Source organism: Oncorhynchus nerka, linkage group LG10 (genome assembly GCF_034236695.1).
Source record: "Oncorhynchus nerka isolate Pitt River linkage group LG10, Oner_Uvic_2.0, whole genome shotgun sequence".
Lineage (NCBI taxonomy): Eukaryota > Metazoa > Chordata > Actinopteri > Salmoniformes > Salmonidae > Oncorhynchus > Oncorhynchus nerka.
This window is the reverse complement of record NC_088405.1, coordinates 61,558,478-61,579,424: the sequence shown is the minus strand read 5'-3', so window position 1 is coordinate 61,579,424 and position 20,947 is coordinate 61,558,478. Positions and strand designations below refer to the sequence as shown.

Below are 20,947 nucleotides of genomic sequence, written 5' to 3'. Positions count from 1 at the left end.
CATTTCATCTTTTCATTTCGAATTCATTTGTACAATTTATAAAACATATAATTCCACCCTGACATTATGGGGTATTGTGTGTAAGACAGTGACAAACAATCTCAATTGAATCCATTTTAAATTCAGGCTGTAACACAACAAAATGTGGAAGTCAAGTGGTGTGAACACTTTCTGAAGGCACTGTATATATGTTTTACAATCATGTTGAGCCCTAAATCATTTGGCCTTTGACCAACAACGCAGTTTTAGTAGTTGTTGTTGTTGTTGTTTTGTTTTATATTTTCTCAGGCAGAGGCATTCTAACCCAAAGCATGATGTCTCCTTCACTAAAACATCCTACATCATTAACCCTAGTTATTTAATTTCCCCTACAAGCAGCCTATTGTAATCAGTTCTATGTTTCAAATTCAAAAGGTTTTTGTAGAATTTATATGAAAAAAAATAAACAAACAAACAAAATAACAAATCAATTGTATTTTGTTATTTATTTCAAATCAAATCAAAGTTTATTTGTCACGTGCGCCGAATACAACAGGTAGACCTTACAGTGAAATGCTTACTTACAGGCTCTAACCAATAGTGCAAAAAAATGTATTAGGTGAACAATAGGTAGGTAAAGAAATAAAACAACAGTAAAAAGACAGGCTATATACAGTAGCGAGGCTATAAAAAGTAGTGAGGCTACATACAGACACCGGTTAGCCAGGCTGATTGAGGTAGTATGTACATGTAGATATGGTTGTTGTTCTAGGACTGAGGTTGATATTTTGGTACACACCGGTATTCTGACACTAAGATATTGAACATTGCGAGGGCTGATGTGACAGATGGCTCATGAAACTCCCTCCACAGCACTTTTCAGCCAGACACAGTTCGACTACAGCTCATCCACGAGTGCTGCTCTGTTTAGAAAAAAATATTTTCATGTGCTGGTCTTTTCTCTGTAAACACAGACAGACAGACAGACACACACACACACACACACACACACACACACACACACACACACACACACACACACACACACACACACACACACACACACACACACACACACACACACACACACACACACACACACATACACACACACGCACATGTTCCTCTCTCTCTCTCTCTCTCTCTCTCTCTCTCTCTCTCTCTCAATTCAATTCAATTCAATTCAAGGGCTTTATTGGCATGGGAAACATGTGTTAACATTGCCAAAGCAAGTGAGGTAGACAACATACAAAGTGAATATATAAAGTGAAAAACAACAAAAATTAACAGTAAACATTACTCTCTCTCTCACACACACACTTACTCACTCTCTCTGTCAGACCCACACAATCTGCAGACCCACACACATCTACAGACAAGCATACACACATCTCCCCCCTCTCTCTCTTCCCCTCCTTTTTCTTTCTTTCTTTCTCCCTCCCTCCCTCCTCCCTCCCTCCCTCCCTCCCTCCCTCCCTCCCTCCCTCCCCCTCTCTCTCTCTCCATCTCCCCTTGTCTGTCAGTGTGATCAATGGCTTGACTTCCTCCTTTTGGTACGGCTGTAGGCTGTATACAAGAACACAGGAATCGCCTGGTGCTGCTCACAGTTTCACAGCAGCAGCAGCCATCAGTGCTAAAGACAATTATATCCAGAAAACACGCCGGATTCCCTCTGCAGTCAAGATGAGTGCAGGGGATGTGGTCTGCACTGGCTGGCTCATCAAATCTCCCCCTGAGAAGAAACTAAAGAGATACGTGAGTAGGGGAACAGGCTGGGCGGGTTGCTGGCTTCTGTGCTATTGTGATGCATTATAGCCAAGCAGTATAGTAGTACCAGTTCCTGCTGCAGACAGAATAATGTGTGTGTGTGTGTGTGTGTGTGTGTGTGTGTGTGTGTGTGTGTGTGTGTGTGTGTGTGTGTGTGTGTGTGTGTGTGTGTGTGTGTGTGTGTGTGTGTGTGTGTGTGTGTGTGTGTGTGTGTGTGTGTGTGTGTGTGTGTGATTCTCAGTTATCAACACAGCTGCACAGCTATGCCGTTAGTTCACAAGATACTGTTGGTTTCTTTTCTGAAATGAAGCTTGCAGAGGCATGTAGAATAATGACCATTGTATGCCTTTTTGTAAATAGTGTTTTCATGCAACCTCACCAGTGTCTTCCTCCTCATTATAGTAGTGGCCATTACATACTGTAGGACATGCTGTTATAACTGCTGTTCATGCTGATGTGAATCATTAATGCACTGTGAAAATAGCATTTTAATCTCCTTCAGTAAATGCACGTATTTTAAACATATCAAACTGCTTATAAACCATAATGTTTACCATTTTTTACTTTGTTTAGAATTTTATATTTTTTTGCAGATGGGTTTACCTCTTATTAATAATTCAAGTGTATTATACTCTAATGTTAACATGTCTGGATTAGCATGTTTGACCAAAAGTGAACTGGGACAAGTGCCTGGCAATCTGCAATGTTTCTGTAGGGGTCATGTGAGAATGTTGTTGTGTAGGGAGGAAAGGGGGAGGCCACCCATTCTGGGATGTGTGTTGAGACTGTTGGCCTCTCATTCTGTGAAATTTGGGTGTGTATTGCAAAACATGGGAAGTACTGTCGCTGCCAAGCAGTACAGAATGACCCGACAGGCAGAAATGACCAGGCTTTATGATGGCTTTTTGTACTCTGTTTGCACTACAGAGTAGAGAGGAGGATGGCTTTTCTGAAAACTAGCACAGATTAAGGGGGTAATTCACTGGAAAGATAGTCACTTCAGAAATACTATTTGGTGGAAAATAGTTCAAGGGCTTTGTGGAGGACACAGACAACCCGGAAGAACAATGTTTCCCTTTGCAAGGACCAGACTAACCATACACAAGAGAAAAGTGTGTGGACATACATTGGACTCATCACTCCCTACACATAGCAAGTGAAGGCCCAGAGCAGCTAGCTCTTAGAAACACTAATGATGAGACTCAGAGAGTGAAAGTCACAGACAGTTTCAATTCTCCAACACACAGAGGTCACAGCTAGCATTGTCAGTGGCCCATAAGTTAACATACATAAGTACATAAGTTAACCACATTTAAATAAATAAAAAGACAATGCCTGCGTAAGGGTAAACAAAACAAATTAAAGGATCTTGTAACGGGATTCGTCCTCCTCTAACGAGGAGTATGAGAGATCGGACCAATATGCAGCGTCGTAAGTGTTCGTCATGTTTTAATGAACAAAATCACTGAACACGAAAAATACAAAATAACAAATTGAAAGACAGAAAGGAAAACCGAAACATTTCCGTGTGGAACACACAGACACAGAAAACAATCACCCAAGAAACATTGGTGGGAAAAGGCTACCCAAGTATGATTCTCAATCAGAGAACTAACGACACCTGCCTCTGATTGAGAACCATACCATGCCAAATGCAAAATACAACATAGAAAAACAAACATAGACTGCCCACCCCAACTCACGCCCTGACCATACTAAAACAAAGACAAAACAAAGGAACTAAGGTCAGAACGTGACAGATCTGTAGAGGTAAAATAGTTCAAAGTTTTAATTTTATAAAAAATATCATTGTGAAACATGTTCCAAACAAAAATGGTATGGTTTAAAAACATCACTCTCAATAGAATAGGCCTAGTTTATCTTCCAGCAGAGTTGAGTTCGCACTCAATAAGGCCATTATCACCACAACAAGGAAGTGCTTTTATGCATGATTCTGTAGAGGTTTCTAGAGTGTGAGGATATTTCCCGTTAGGGGATGTTTGTATTGTTTTTATTAGTGATCCCCATTAGCTGCAGCCAAGGCAGCAGCTACTCTTCCTGGGGTCCAAACACATTAAGACACTCACATCACAAATAAAACCAAAGATAAAACGGTACATCATATAACATTATTACACCACTACATATCTAGAATACAAAATGTATAACACCACCATACAACAATATTACAATGTACGTGTGCGTAGAGTGCGTGTGCTAGTGTGTGCATGCGTATGCGTTGTGTTAATTATTCTCACATCATGCATTTTAAATATGCTTTGACATACTGAACATGTAGCACTGATGATGAACATGAGCTGCCCTACTCTCTGTATCTCTGTCCTCTTTCCTAGCACTGTGTGATGCAAATGAGGATTTACAACTTGTTCACTGTTTATGATTGATTTGAATATGAGTGTGGGCACAACAAGACAGAGTTTTGGTTTCAAACAAACGTTCTGAGCAGGTTCATAGCTCTCTTGAAAGATCATCACAAAGATAAACAATACATTCCTGAATTTGGTAGCTGGTGGGTTATAGCACACATTTCCTTTGTCAACTGAGATAAGAATAATAGTGTAACACAGACAACTACAAAAAGTGTTGTTGCCAATATGCTAATACCACTGCCTCTTCAAAACAAATCACATTTCTTCTTTATGATAGGATGTTTCATTAAATGTACTCTCAAAGCTCAAAAACAGCTATGATTTCATTTCAGACCATCCAGTGTTCCATGACAACAGATGTTTGACAGGTAGAATAATGCATGAATCACCTGAATACTGAATGTATTAGTCAAAACGGTATAAAAATATACAACTGCTGCTACAAAGGTGGTATTGGAAATGGCTTTAAATAGTACATGGGTGAAGATTGAAGAACAGACGTAGTAGGCCTATGGAAGTCAGTCATGAATATTTGACAGTTAGTATATAGATGGACATATGACTCATAGCCCATGTGAGTGACCACGAGGTCAAGACCAACATTTTGAAGTACTTCAGTTAGGCCTTATTCCAGTATCAAAATGAAGAGAACCAGCTAAGCATCACATTCTCATAGCATTACTGAAAACAAAAACCCCTCCTATACTAATCGGTATCCATTCCGGCATGAAAAACTTCAGCAGAAAAAGAGGTTGCCTTTTTAATCTCCCCCAATACGGTAGTGACCCACACTGCAGTACAATTAGCTTTTTGTTCGTGTCAGACCTTCTCTTCTACATAGAATTAACTTCCTCTTCTCAGCACTTCTGGGAAACGTTGTTGTCAGTTCCTCACAACAACCGTACCAAAAGCAAGAAAAAGGGTGTTGTCTATAGCTGTGGTAAATTAAGGTTGTGTTGCTAAATGAACGTGGTCAGAAGAGCAGTGGTACATTTTCCATGACTAAAAATGTATGTTCCCCGATGCAATACGTGTGACATAAACTGATTGACACAGGTCACAATGCTGGAAACTACATGAGGATAAAGACAGTGCTTTGTACAAAGAATCTTTAGTCACAGTCAGGGGACATAAAAATAGTTCACATTTTTCTGTATTGAGCTACCATGTTAAAATGTTTCACTGATGGTTGTGTTGATAAACTATGAAATAAACATTGATAGAGAACAGCAACATTCTATGGCTGAGGCCATGGTTGAACATAAAGTCACATAAAAATACACCAACCATGATTAACAACCAAATATTTCTAAGGTTACTAACCAACTAAGGCAACTAGTCTACATATGTGTGCAGAATAATTGTATTATATTGATTTGTCTATACGTACAAGGTGCAACAGTACAGTATGTTAATCTGCGTAGTTCTCTGTCCCCTAGGCATGGAGGAGACGTTGGTTTGTTCTTCAAAGAGGACGTATGAGTGGGAACCCAGATGTGTTGGAGTACTACCGAAACAAGACCTCAAAGAAGCCCATCCGCACCATCGACCTGAGAGAGTGTGAGGTTCAGATGCAGACGGAGCAACGCCTGGTCAAGAGGGAGTTCCAGAACCAGCACCTCTTTGTTGTCAAGACGTCGTCTCGCATGTTCTACCTGGTGGCCAAGACTGAGGAGGAGATGAACATTTGGGTCAGTCAGATCAGGGAGATCTGTCACTTTGAACCTCTGAGTATGGATGATGGGACAGGTAAGGAACTCGTACAGTAACACAGATAATTGCAGTTACAGTTTAGGCGCCTTGGGTGTGAGAAATGCGCTTTACAAATTAAATGAAATATTAGTATTAGTTACAAAATCACATTTATGTGTTCAATTTCAACAAAGAATATAGAGAAACATAGTTTGGTATTCAACTTTTGTTGGAGGCTTTCATCCTATGACAGAGTAGTCATGTAGTGTAAGGGTTTTCCTCCTCCTCTTCGTCTGAAGAGGAGAGGCGGGAAGGATCGGAGGACCAATGCACAGCGTGGTAAGTGTCCATGGTTTTTTAATAAGAGAAACTCAAACATGAACACACTACAAAACAATAAACGTGGCAAAACCCCCAAAACAGTCCTATCTGGTGCAGAGAACACAGAGACAGGAAACAACCACCCACAAATACCAACACAAAACAGGCTACCTAAATATGGTTCCCAATCAGAGACAATGACCAACACCTGCCTCTGATTGAGAACCATATCAGGCCAAACATAGAAATAGACAAACTAGATACACAACATAGAATGCCCACCCAGCTCACGTCCTGACCAACACTAAAACATGTAGGCATGTTTAAGGAAGGATATATAAATTCAAGACTGAGATAACATACCATTTAGGTGGTAATCTGATGATGACTGGTAAATCAATGAATGGACAATATTAATTTGTCATGTGCAGCTTTGCATTGCATTTAAAGGAGATGTTTCAATCATTACTGCTGCAGGACAAGTGGATTACTGCCTCTAAAGTTTTGGGCCGATAAAGTTATTGGGCTCAAGAAATGTACTTTTGCCACTTATGCAATGACATTGAAATACATACGATTTATTGATGGTAAACAATTTTATGAATAGTATGAGCAGAATATATTTTATTTAACCTTTATTTAACCAGGAAAGGCTCTGCAGGTTATAACCGGTTTTGCAAAGGGACCCTGATGTACAGTGCATTCGGAAAGTATTCAGATTCAATTGTTTTTTACCCTCATAAATCTGAACGCAATATCCCATAATGACAAAGAAAAACGTTTTTTTATACATTTTTGCAAATGTATTAAAAATAAAAACGGAAATATTACATTTACATAAGTATTCAGACCCTTTACTCAGTACTTTGTTGAAGCACCTTTGGAATTGATTAAAGCCTCAGGTCTTTTGCGGTATGACGCTACAAGCTTGGCACATCTGTATTTGGGGAGTTTCTCCCATTCTTCTTTGCAGATCCTTTCAAGCTTTGTCAGGTTGGATGTGGAGCATCGGCTGCACAGCTATTTTCAGGTCTCTCCAGAGATGCTCGTTCAGGGTTAAAGTCTGGGCTCTGGCTGGGCCACTCAAGGAAATTCAGAGACTTGTCCCAAAGCCACTCCTAGGTTGTCTAGGCTGTGTGTTTAGAGTCGTTGTCCTGTTGGTAGGTGAGGTCCTGGGTGCTCTGGAGCAGGTTTTCATCAAGGATCTCTCTGTACTTTGCTTCGTTCATCTGTCCGTCGATCCTGAGTAGTCTCCGAGTCCCCGCTGCTGAAAAACATCCTCACAGCATGATGCTGCCACGACCATGCTTCACCATAGGGATGGTGCCAGGTTTCCTCCAGATGTGACGCTTGGCATTCAAAGAGTTGAATCTTGGTTTCATCAGACCAGAGAATTTTGTTTCTCATGGTCTGAGAGTCCTTAAGGTGCCTTTTTGCAAAATCCAAGCAGGCTGTCATGTGCCTTTTACTGAGGAGTGGTTTCCATCTGGCCACTCTACCATAAAGGTCTGAATGGTGGAGTGCTGCAGAGATGGTTGTCATTCTGGAAAGTTCTCCCATCTCCACAGAGAAACTCCGTAGCTCTGTCAGAGTCACCTCCTTGACCAAGGCACTTCTCCCTCGATTGCTCAGTTTGGCAGATTTGGTGGTTCCAACCTTCTTCCATTGGAGGCCACTGTGTTCTTGGGGACCTTCAATGTTACCCTTTTCCAGATCTCTGCCTTGACACAATTCTGTCACGGAGCTCTATGGACAATTCCCTCGACCTCATGGCTTGGTTTTTGCTCTGCATGCACGGTTATCTGTGAGACCTTTTATAGACAGGTGTGTCCCATTCCAAATCATGTCCAATCAATAGAATTTACATCAGGTGGACTTCAATCAAGTTGTAGAAACATCTCACGGATCAGTGGCGATTTTAGCATGTATATCTTGGTGGGGCAAACTCCCCACATTGCCAGCAAAGCCACTACACAGCACAACACCACACTTAACAATACATTAATTGCACTATAATGGTGACAAATGGTGTCAACAAACTGTTAGGGCCTACAAAAAGATGTCCCAATCTTTTCAGCACCATGTAGTCACTTATAAGGTGTAGCCTTATCACTGCTACACCTGGCTATTATCGGAGCCTTTCTGGCAGCGAAACAGTTAATTCAGATTAATTTACAGTCTTTAAAAAAAACATAGCTGATATGACTGATTTGCTTAAACAAATGTGGTTTCTACCGACAACTGAGAAGAACAAACTATGGCATAAGGGGACGAGGAGCGGAAAAGAGTGAATCCGTCATTTGGATTAAGACATTAATGAGCGAGCTAGGACGAACGTAGTCAATATAAAAAAATGTTCAGCACTTTTGAAATGTACAGCGACAGAATTCAGAACGTAGGATAAATAAAGTGGGCATATAAGCAGACAATGAAAGCTCTTACAATATTCAATGATTACATTTCTCTAAAACAGGCTATAGGCTACATGTGTACCACCAAATCAGAATAATAGGCTAAATTATGAGGGGGGAAAGGGACTAAACCCTCCTCTAACCCGGACGTTGCTGGACCAATTGTGTGCCGCCTCATGGGTCTCCCGGTCACAGTCGGCTGTGACACAGCCTGGGATCGAACCCGGGGCTGCAGTGGCGCTTTAGCACTCATTATTTAATTTGTGATTTCCAATTTGTGTCTCAAAACAGGTGGGGTTCTGCCCTACCTGCCCTGAATGACACGTCACCACTGTCAAGGATGATCAATGGAAACAGGATGCACCTGAGCTCAATTTCGAGTCTAATAGCAAAGGGTCTGAATACTTATGTAAATAAGGTATTTCAGCTTTTATTTGTAATAAATTTGCTAAACTTTTTTTTTATGTTTCGCGTTGTCATTATGGACTATTGTGTGTAGATTGATGAGGATTTTTGTTTTTTATGTAATCCATTTTAAAATAAGGCTGTAATGTAACAAAATGTGGAAAAGGGGAAGGGGTGTGAAAAATTTCCTAATGCACTATACATGCACACTAAATGATAGAAATACAAAGATGTATGCACACACACACCACACACAAACTCGCAAGTAGGAATGCACTCACACATGCATACATGCACGCACTCACCTACCTCAATGTTGTAGCAATAATCAAATGATTTTGCAGAGAGATTCTGAGTGTTACAGTTTTTTTCAATCACTTTGATGCATTTTTCCCTAGTGTGTGGTACATTTTTAACCAGTGTGGGGTACAACTCTTCGTACAACAATGTAAACAGATAATCAAAATGACTCATGTTTCAAAACTGATTTTCAGTTGACTAAGTACAGATGTAGGATCTGAATTTGATCACCCTGTTGCAGGATCTTTCCTACAATGCGGGACGTTTAAAACTTGTAGTGTATTTCAGTTTTAAAAAGGCTTCTGAAGTTTGTAACTTCCACTTAGAAATTTCTGACTTGATTTTCCCTTACGAAAAATGTATCAACCCCTACAAAGATGTTCATTAATTAAAATCTACATAACAATTCACATTTTCTGTTGCTAAATAATTATATTCCTGATGTAGCAAATTGTCTCAAATTAAGATCCTACATCTGTACAACAAACAAATTCACAAAGTCACTTGTTCACTGCACCAAATAACTCTTTCAATATTCAAGTATTTTCTTTTCACAATGCAATATTCATATTACTTTTTATATGATTGTCTTGTCATTTGTTAACAGTACATTTAACTGTCACTTAATCAAACGTCTCAAAACAGATAACTACTGTACTGAACCAAAACGATACTGTGCCTATTTTACATACACTGAACAAAAATATAAACGCAACTTGTAAAGTGTTGGTCCCATGTTTCATGAGCTGAAATAAAAGACCCCAAAAATTATCCATATGCACAAAAATATTATTTTTCTCCAATTTTGTGGACAAATGTGTTTACATCCCTGTTAGTGACCATTTCTCATTTGTCAAGATAATCCATCCACCTGACAGGTGTGGCATGTCAAGAAGCTAAAATGTGCAGTTTTGTCACACAACACAATGCCATAGATGTCTGAAGTTTTGAGTGGAGTGTCCAATTGGCATGCTGATTGCAGGAATGTCCACCAGAGCTGTTGCCAAAGAATTGAATGTTAATTTCTCTACCATAAACCGCCTCTAACATCGATTTAGAGAATTTGGCAGTACGTCCAACCAGCTCACAAACACAGACCACGTGTAACCAGGCCAGCCCAGGACCTCCATATCCAGCTTCTTCTCCTGTGAGAATGTTTGAGACTAGCCAACTAGCTGATGAAACTGTGGGTTTGCACAACCGAAGAATTTCTGCACAAACTGTCAGAAGCCGTCTCAGGGAAGCTCATCTGCGTGTTCGTCGTCCTCACCAGGGTTTTGACCTGACTTCAGTTTGGCGTCGTAACTGACTTCAGTGAGCAAATTCTCATCTTCGATGGCCACTGACACACTGGAGAAGTGTGCTCTTCACGGATGAATCCCAGTTTCAACTGTAACTGGCAGATGGCAGACAGCGTGTATGGCCTCGTGTGGCCGAGCTATTTGCTGATGTCAATGTTGTGAACAGAGTGCTGTGATGGAGGTGGGTTTATGGTATGAGCAGGCATAAGCTACGGACAATGAACACAATTGCATTTTATAGATGGAGATACTGTGATGAGATCCTGAGGCCCATTGTCGTGCCATTCATCCACCACCATCACCTCATGTTTTAGCATGATAATGTACTGCCCCATGTCGCAAGGATCTATACACAATTCCTGGAAGCTGAAAATGTCCCAGTGGTCTGCATACTCACCAGACATTTCACCCATTGAGCATGTTTGGGATGCTCTGGATCAACGTGTACAACAGCATGTAACAGTTCCCGCCAATATCCAGCAACTTCGTACAGCCGTTGAAGAGGAGTGGGACAACATTCCACATGCCACAATCAACAGCCTGATTAACCTTATGCGAAGGAGATGTGTCTCGCTGCATGAGGCAAATGGCGGTCATACCAAATACTGACTGGTTTTCTGATCCACGCCCTTTCCTTTTTTTAAGGTGTCTGTGACCAACAGATGTATTTCTGTATTCCCAGCCATGTGAAATTCGTAGATTAGGGCCTCATTTATTTATTTCAATTGACTGATTTCCTTATATGAACTGCAACTTAATAAAATCTTTGAAATTGTTTCATGTTGCATTTATATTTTTGTTCAGTGTATGTAGCTGAGCACTGTACAAATCTACATTTTTTCATAAATGTATAAATTTACATCAATTTACATTGGAAGGTCAAAACCAAATCATATATGGATGTGGTTGTAAATACTTCAACTAGTGTGCTTCAATAGTACAAAGTGGAAAGTCACTCTATGTGCTACCATTCGGAAATAATCAAATAAAATTGAATCAAAGTGTATTGGTCACATACATAGTTTAGCAGATGTTATAGCGGGTGCGGTGAAATGCTTGTGTTACTAACTTCTAACAGTGCAGTAAAATGTTTTTTAAAAAGTACACAAGTACATCAAGAAATCAAGAAATCAAGAAATGTCAGAACTAATTCAATCAACCTATACAAAATCGGTGACCCCTCCCAGCTACAAGAACATTTCCCAGGACATAGACATATCTGATATGGGCAGAAAGCTTAAATTATTGTTGATTAAAAACTGCACTGTCCAATTTACAGTAGCTATTACAGTGAAAGAATACCAAGCTATTGTTTGAGGCGAGTGCACAGTTATGAAGTTGAAAATGTATTAATAAACCAATTAGGCACATTTGGGCAGTCTTGATACAACATTTTGAACAGAAAGGCAATGGTTCATTGAATCAGTCTAAAATTTTGCACATAAACTGTTGTCATCTAGTGGCCAAAATCGAAATTGCGCCTAACCGGCAATAGTACATTGTGACCTCTCTCTTGTATTTCAAAGATGTATTTTAAAAAAACATGTTTTTTTCTTTGTATTATCTTTTACCAGATCTAATGTGTTATATTCTCCTACATTAATTTCACATTTCCACAAACTCCAAAGTGTTTCCTTTCAAATTATATCAATAATATGCATATCCTTGCTTCAGGTCCTGAGCTACAGGCATTTAGATTTAGATGTTATTTTAGGCAAACATTTTTTTAAAGGGTTAGATCCTTAAGTTAACAACTCAAATAACACTAAATAAGTAATCCAAACACAATCTATCCGTATATACACCACAAATATGTATTAAGGATGATATGTACAGCAATAGATTTATTACAGTGAGCTATGTCAAGAATCCAGCATATAAATAGACAGTGTGTATAAACAGTATAACAAAAATACAATGTACAGTAGCAGATACAGTATATTATAATGAGTTATGTAGAGAATAAAGTATTTAAATACACAGAGTGAAAAACACTATAAAAGAAACCGGAAGTGTCCAGTTAATGCACTGCTGAAATACCTGGGTGGTATATAACAATATATTCCACTCATTATCTGAAATACACCGTAAACTGATGGATTTTGTTAAGCAGAGAGATATGTGATAATGTATCAGTTGAAAAGTCACATAGAAAAGGTGTATCAGGTATGAATGTAAGACCAGGATGAAGACACGTCAAATTAACAATGGTTTAATAATCCAACAAGGGCAGGCAATAGACAGGTCAAGGCAGGCAGGGGTCAGTGAACCAGAGGTAGGGCAACGGTACCGGACGGCAGGCAGGCTCAGGGTAGGCAGACGTCAATAATCCAGAGGTGGGGCAAAGGTACAGGTCGGCTGTCGGGCTCAGAGTCAGGACATGCAAGGGTCAAAACCAGGAGGGCAAGAAAAAGAGAGACTGGGAAAAGCAGGAGCTGAGAACAAAAATGCTGGACTTGACAAACAAGACAAACTGGCAACAGACAAACAGAGAACACAGGTATAAATACACAGGGGATAATGGGGAAGATGGTCGACACCTGGAGGGGGGTGGAGACAATCACAAAGACAGGTGTGACAAGGTGATATACACCAATAAAGTTTTACTAATTATATTTAATAAAAACTAGTTTGAGATTAACTTCAACATTTTGAAAAGACACCACTTACATCTGAAAAATGTACCAAAGTGACATTTTTTAATATTTTTTATTACAAACATAGTTAAGCGGTGGACAGAGCTGCAGTAAAATCGGATTTATTTTACCCAATTCCATTACTAGCTATCTTTCTCTGTGAAACTCATAGTGCCATAGACATTACAACTCTCTACAGGCATGGAAGTTCAGCCATGGTGATGCTTGAACAGTTGAAGGTGGAAGCTTGAACACTTAGAAACCATACTCTCTTGCCTTCATGTCTTTTCCACAGCTCTCTCCCTGGTTTGGAGTTAATACGAGTTGGCAGTTGGAACATTTAGTAGAACAGTGTTGTCTGTGTAGAGCAGATAGGGCAGACTACATGATATCCAGACAAAGATAAGAGATTATAGCCCAGAGGAACAGAAGCAAACCCCAGGTTTACACATAACTGGGAAAGATAACACAATGTGAGACATTAAGTCAATGAAATTCTGAACTTGTTGACTATTCATTACACATAAAAAGAAGAAAATACTAAATGTATGAATGTGAACGTAATTCAATCCACACACTGATAAATCCACTGTGAAAGAAACACACAAGAGATACTGCCACAATTGTTTATTTGTATCTGCTGTTTCGTGTGCTGAAAAAATAAGAAGTTTAGGCTCTGCCTGATGTTACAGTATGAGTCTTATAAATACATAACTAATTAGAGCATTCAGTATTCATTTTTCACAGTGTCTGTAGAAATTGACATTGTCTGTAGAAATATAAATACACTAATCGTTTATAGATAAAACCCATGTTATCTCCCCCATACTGACACCCGTACTAGGTCTTTATAACTATAATGAACTCAGTTACTGAAAGCCAAGCAGAGATGATTACCAATGATTAAGTGAAATACTACTTAAGCAACATGTGAATGATGATAACATGGATGTTTCCCCTTATATCCTGACCATATAGATCTCACGCTCCTGTCTGCATGTCTCACTGCTCAACTAAAACTATTTTATAAGAAAACAAATAGTTATAGCTGTGTTCCACTAGTCAGCACCTTGCCTCAAACATTTTCAGTAGAAAACTCAAAAACACAACTATACAGCGCATTTGGAAATGATCCCTTGACAATTTCCACATTTTGTTACTTTACAGCCTTATACTAAAATTGATTAAATTGTTTCCCCCCTCATCAATCTACACACAATACCCCATAATGACAAAGCAAAAACAGGTTTTTAGACATTTTGAAATATCACATTTACATAAGTATTCAGACCCTTTACTCAGTACTTTGTTGAAGCACCTTTGGCAGCGATTACAGCCTTGAGTCTTCTTGGGTATGATGCTACAAGCTTGGCACACCTGTATTTGGGGAGTTTCTCCTATTATTCTCTGCAGATCCTCTCAATCTCTGTCAGGTTGGATGGGGAGCGTCGCTGCATAGCTATTTTCAGGTCTCTCTAGAGATGTTCGATCAGGTTCAAGTCCGGGCTCCGGCTAGGCCACTCGAGGACATTCAGAGCCTTGTCCCGAAGCCACTCCTGCATTGTCTTGGCTCTGTGCTTAGGGTCGTTGTCCTGTTGGAAGGTGAACATTCACCCCAGTCTGAGCTCCGTTCATCTTTCCCTCGATCCTGACTAGTCTCCCAGTCCCTGCATTTGAAAAACATCTCCACAGCATGATGCTGCCACCACCATGCTTCACCATAGGGATGGTATCAGGTTTCCTCCAGACATGATGCTTAGCATTCAGGTGAAAGAGTTCAATCTTGGTTTCCTCAGACCAGAGAATCTTGTTTCTCATGGTCTGAGAGTCTTTTGGCAAACTTTTGGCAAACTCCGAGCAGGCTGTCATGTGAGGAGTGGCTTCCGGCTGGCCACTCTACCATAAAGGCCTGATTGGTGGAGTGCTGCAGAGATGGTTGTCTCTAGATTGACGAGGACATTTTTATTTAAGCCATTTTAGAATAAGGCTGTATAAACTAACAAAATTTGAAAAAAGTTAAGGGTCTGAGTACTTTCTGAATGCGCTTTAACACAGACACAAAATATGTATTATATATGGTTTGGAGAAGTTAAGAATGGTCTTTCTTTTTTCCATATTTTTCCTGGTCTTTTTTCTTCTCATTCTTATTTTTTATGGTGCTGGTGAGATAATGTTTATATGCATGTCACATGTTTATACAACATACAACATGTTTATACATACACAGATGTTGTGATTATAATGTACCATAGTGGATGGTTTTTTAGCAGTCTGAATAGCTATATGGTAGGGGCTTTGTTTACGGTAAAGGGGCATGGACAAGAGCAAAAGCATTTGAAGCACTGCTCAAATTCATTCCACTGCCACCTGCTGGAGATCTTTGACAACTACGTCTCAGAGATCACATTTGTCAAGAGACGCATCAGGATTCCTGTTTGACTCTGGCCTAATGAATGTAACATCATTCTGAGCCAGCTCAGAACTAATGTAGAAACTATGGATTTCTTCTCTCTTTTCCCTCTATTCCTTATATTCTCTCTCTCTTGCTCTCTCCCCACGTTTTTTCAGAATCAGAGGAAGGTTTTTCGCACAACCCAACCTCCCAGCAGCCTTCACCTGCTCTCTCCCGAAATATGTCATTCATTTCCAACCATGACTTCATGGCCTATGGCAACAGCAGAGTTGAGATGCCCAGCTTGATGAATCCCAACCATCCAATGGACTACCTCTTCCTCTCACAGTGTGAGACAGGGAGGTTCAGCATCTTTAGGTATGTAGTCTATACTTCTCAAACCTCAAACTGGACACCATATCCACACATTGTTTTAATGATGATAAACGATAAGCACTGTGTTTTCCTTTTTCTTTCTTTTATAGATGTGACAGCTTTTCAAACTCTGAGCGATCTCTGGAACAGAATTCATCAGACGCTACTACAGAAGATGTCTTCTCTTCAACTGATCCTTCTCGGTCTCCCTTTCCCCACACTGGACCATCTCTGTCCCCCTTTCCCCACACTGGACCATCTTCGTCCCCCTTCCCCCACATAAGGATGCATGACCCCCCTTTCAGCGCCCCATGTGGCCCCACGTCATCCTCTTCCTCTCCTCGAACTCTCAACCGTACACCCGACATCTTCCAGTTTGATAAGCCATATTCTTCTGCCATATTGGAGGTAACTACTGATGGACTAACTCCCCCTCCTCTGCCCCCCAAGTCTATCCACCTCTCAGAGCACCTTAGTGATGAGGGCTCCCATGGGCCTCTGGATGGGGTTGGGCAGCAGCTCACAGGCCAACCTGCACTCATCCCCCGGAGGATCTCTCTCTCAGGCCTGCCAGACCACTTCAGAAGAGGTACAGTATATAACCAGCAGAGTCCTTCAGTCTAGGCCCTTCATACCTGGCTCCATAAACTGGTATACATTATACGGTATATGTAATATATACAGTCAGCACATGTATTGATTCTGACCAATCATGTTTCCAACCACACAGTGTCATTTTTTCTGTTATATAACATTACAACTGCCTTCATCAGCGATATTTCTGTCTTATCTAGAAGAGGGGAGTGCACTGAGGAGCAGGAACAAAAGGCTCAGTCTTAATTTGGTAAGAATACATGTACTTGCAATTGATGGGAACTGATGGGCATTTTCAATACTACAAAATGTTTTGGACATAATGTTGTTGGACAGTTCATAGCAGGTAATACTTGTTAACTGTCATTTTTTGCATTCTTGAATGTCAAACAACAATACAGGATTTACAAGTGACCTTTCTACATCATTATAAGCCATGGTCTACCACACATTTCCAAGTTGGTCTGGTCTTGTTGTCTTTTTGCAGCCACATTTCATTGCCACTCAAAGTCCAAACTGCCATGAGGACTCGTACGTGCCCATGGCCTCTCCAACTGTCTGTGTTGGTGAAGATGTGTCGGACGGCTACATCCCTATGAGCCCCACTTTAATCAGCTTCCTCAAGGCTAATGGCAAAACAGAGGCCCCTCTCGCTCCCACCCCCTTTCCCACTGCAGGTCTACCTGGGGATTTAGAACCACCTCCAATCAACAGGGATCTCAAACCACGCAGGAGAGGTAATGAGCAAAAAGGAAGGAAAAAGTCCCGTCTAAAGGGCTACATAATCTATTCAATCATCGTACTCAGTAGAGGAAGCATAAAAAATGCTTTCATAAGCATGTATTTTTCTGAAAGCAAAGTGAATAAGGTTTTACATTCTATTGAACCTTGTGACTCCCACAAGACCCACTATTGGATACATGTCTTCGTCTGTGAAAGTCTTCTTTCGGGACAGTATTTGCAGCATGGCTCTTTTTGAAATATTGCTATTTCAACACAAATGCCCTTTGTTTGGAGAAAAGTAGACCTGATCATTATTGTCCGATAGAGGATTTGAGGGTTGCTTGCCTCACCTCACCATGTTGTTTCTCTGGTTCGCAGCCCGGCCTCCACCACTGGACCTGAGGGGCCTGTCCACTATCAGAGAATGTCCGACCCATATGCCTCTGATCAGAACCATGACAGAGCCAGGGTGAGTCAGAGATATAACTATATCCACCCTGAACTCTCAGCTCTCTTTCTGTCCAAATTCTAAAATGAAAAAAGGAGGAAAAAATGGATTAATTTGTTTGTGTGTTGATATGTTTGTTTGTGTTGTTCATAGAAATTCACTGCAAGTCCTACTGGAGAGAAGACAAGGACAACTGGGAATTAAAGGAGACCAAGAAGCCAGCAGCATTCCAACAGTAAAGTTACCTTCTGCATGTATATTGACACCACAAATAGTTATACATATACACTTTCGTTTCCACAATATACAGAGAGAGAGAAAAGTACCCTAGTCACTGTATAGGTAGACTGCTTTCCTCCCCTTCCATTAATAATTCAGTAGTTGTGTCTAAACTCAGAGTTCCAAACTGCCTAAAGCAAAGGAATAAAGGTTTGAGCATCACAATTATTAATTCATGTTTGCAGTACCAAGAAAGGCTTAAAATATGACAATTGATCTTCACCTGAAACTAGCGATACAAATGGAAAGTGTTCAGCATTGGTGGACCATATGACAACATATTCAGAGATGAAAATGAAGTGAGCCTCATTGTAAGTGAGATTACTTTAATTTCAGGAGTCAAGGCCGCTGTTCTTCTCTACAAACGATGGAGCCACCCAGCCGTGGCTTAGGAGATCAAACCTTGACTACCTTTCACTGGATTTCAATTCCGCATCCCCGTCTCCTGTGCAAAAGGTAAGCTTGATTGAATAAATAGAGGTCAAATGGTGGGAATGGGTTTGTCTCCAAAGCAAGACGTGGGCTCAATTCAACCATTTAACGGCATTAGAAGTGCCTGTCTTTCACTTTGAGCTGCCACTGGCAGCTTTAAGGACTTCAAATTACAGTCATCATCCACTACAATTCCCTCTGGTCATTCTAGTGTGTGTGGGCAATTACTTTTTAATTGGAAAATTCCCTTTACAGTAATACAGCTTTGTCTCTGCATGCTTAATTGGTATGCATGATAGTAGATAGATTGGTGTCATACATTTTCATTATTGCTACTATTACCAATCTAGGGGAATAATCTGATATTTGTTGCTTTGCTCACTCTTATCTTTCAATCTCCAATTGAATGTGCCATGCGCCTGTATCTAGGCAACAGGTCCTTGGGTGACTCCTTATCTGTATTCTGTATGTGACATTTTCTTGAAGTGCCACTTTTGCATTGACTCGTATGTTAGAAATCAAGCCAAATTATTGGTCTGTCACCATCTCAGCAGGGGTGCAAAATAGGTTTTCATTTAAATAGTATTTGAAAACACACATACCGGTCAGACTTTAAAACAGTGGACAACATACATAAATTGTATCTATCATTTCATTTTTTGTTTGTTTTATTGTCCCATCTTCCATCTGGATTCAATAGTCCAGAGGTAAACAATACATTACATTGTGGTTTTGGCTCAAATTCAAGCAAATGTGTGATAAGAATGAAATAGCACTTGCAGGGTGTAGCTGTGTCCATTTCCACGGTAATGAATCAGTCAGCTGCATACTGTGAGACAATAATGTCGGTGACTCATTGTTTTGGTGACAAGTCATTCACTCTCAATCTGCAAAAAACCTAGCGAAAGGAATAGTAATGCTTTCCTTCAGTCTGAAGCATAGGGGACATATTACATGCAACTATAAGACTGCATTATATCCACTGAATAACTGACAAAACAGCATCAATTTAAAATAGATTTTCACTTTATGGAAAGGGGAGAAAGGTAATCTATGTACATTTACATTTTAGTCATTTAACAGATGCTCTTTTTCAGAGCAACTTACAGTGAGTGCATACCTTTTAGTACTTTTTCATACTGGTCGCCGTGAGTATCAAACCCATAAAGTGCTATGCTCCACAAACTGAGCCGCACGGGACCCAAAATGTAAGACTGGTAGTTCCATTCTGGATACAGGTTTTGATTGAATAATGCAATTACCATAGTTGACTGTACACCAACTCTGCTGGGATGTCTTCCAGAAGCCCCTCCTTGCTGATGAACACAGGGTGGACTATGTGCAGGTGGATGAGAAGAAGACTCAGGCGCTGCAGAACACTAAGATGGAGTGGAAGGATGTCCGGCAGTCTAAAGTGTAAATCGGGTGGGAAAAAAACACGACTTTCCATTTCACAAAACAAGTGGAGCAAATGCAACATCACATACAAAATCTGTCATAAGAGATGGTAATTTACCTCAAAGAGAGCAGTTCTTCTTTCATGTACAAAATAAAAGCACTTTGAAATGCATCAGATATAAACATCTAAGAGAGAAGAAAGTAGACAGTGTTGTCAAAGACAGTTTAAATAACTGGTTTGTGGTTTGGGGGCATCAAAATTCACTGTACAAATATGACATCAAAGTTACACTGCGAATGTCACTTTACCATGCACTGTGTCACAGTGCTGTTTTTGTATTAAATGTTACGCAATAAAAAGGACACTGCTCATTTCTTATTCTTTTGCTGAAACAGATTGTGTGGATTCTCAATACACAGGAATTGAAGTATTCTGTTTTTAGATGAACAATGGTCTGAGTATAAGAGTATGTTAAACCAAATGAGCAGGTGTCTAAGTACAGGTGTGTATGTAGAAGTGCAAATGTAGAGCTGGAATCCTAAAGACAAAGACATGCATTAACGCTTCTGCCCTGCACATTGCATTTGTTGTTGTTTTTTAAAGTTCTGATGCCTTGGATTGGCAGCCAGCAGGAAAAGCACAATGCGAGCTGTAGTCATGTACATAGGGATTGAATGGAGTGGTATCATTCAAATGAGTCATATGAACAGGATGAACATATTGATATGATATTGTGTAACAGTACTGTGTTATTACTGTGTAAGAGGGTACCAATGACTCAACCCCCAATACTGAACACCATCTCGATAGGTCAATCTACAGAAGAGCAAATCACTGTGTGCCTATCCTAAAGTTGGTGAGGGTGGAGAACTCCCTTACAATAAACAGTCTCTTCACAAATGTCGGAAAAGCCATACAGTCTTAACTAGATGTTTCTAAAGATGGAGTTGAACCCATTATTTTAGCACAAGCGGTACCATCTTCAGGTTGTGAGCTGTATTGTTCTGATGTATGCTTTAACGTGTCCATGTCATGTATGCAAAGATGCACATCCAACAATGTTTTCATGCTTTAATAAATCCCTTTTACCTGACATAACAGTA

General features: G+C 40.1%; 1 protein-coding gene across 2 annotated transcripts; it reads left to right on the top strand.

Annotated features, from left to right (window-relative positions):
• The first annotated feature begins 1,517 nt into the window (after positions 1-1,517).
• Positions 1,518-20,947, top strand: gab3 (GRB2 associated binding protein 3). Of its 2 annotated transcripts, none has more exons than XM_029670810.1 (10): positions 1,518-1,734; positions 5,576-5,885; positions 15,771-15,972; positions 16,080-16,558; positions 16,764-16,813; positions 17,051-17,300; positions 17,665-17,755; positions 17,888-17,969; positions 18,350-18,469; positions 19,749-20,947. In XM_029670810.1, the coding sequence occupies exons 1-10, from the start codon at positions 1,663-1,665 to the stop codon at positions 19,863-19,865; spliced, it is 1,773 nt and encodes a 590-aa protein (XP_029526670.1). In that variant the 5' UTR covers positions 1,518-1,662; the 3' UTR covers positions 19,866-20,947. The 2 variants fall into 2 exon arrangements, with proteins under 2 accessions (XP_029526670.1, XP_029526671.1); XM_029670811.2 differs by having other exon boundaries at positions 1,646-1,734; positions 5,561-5,885.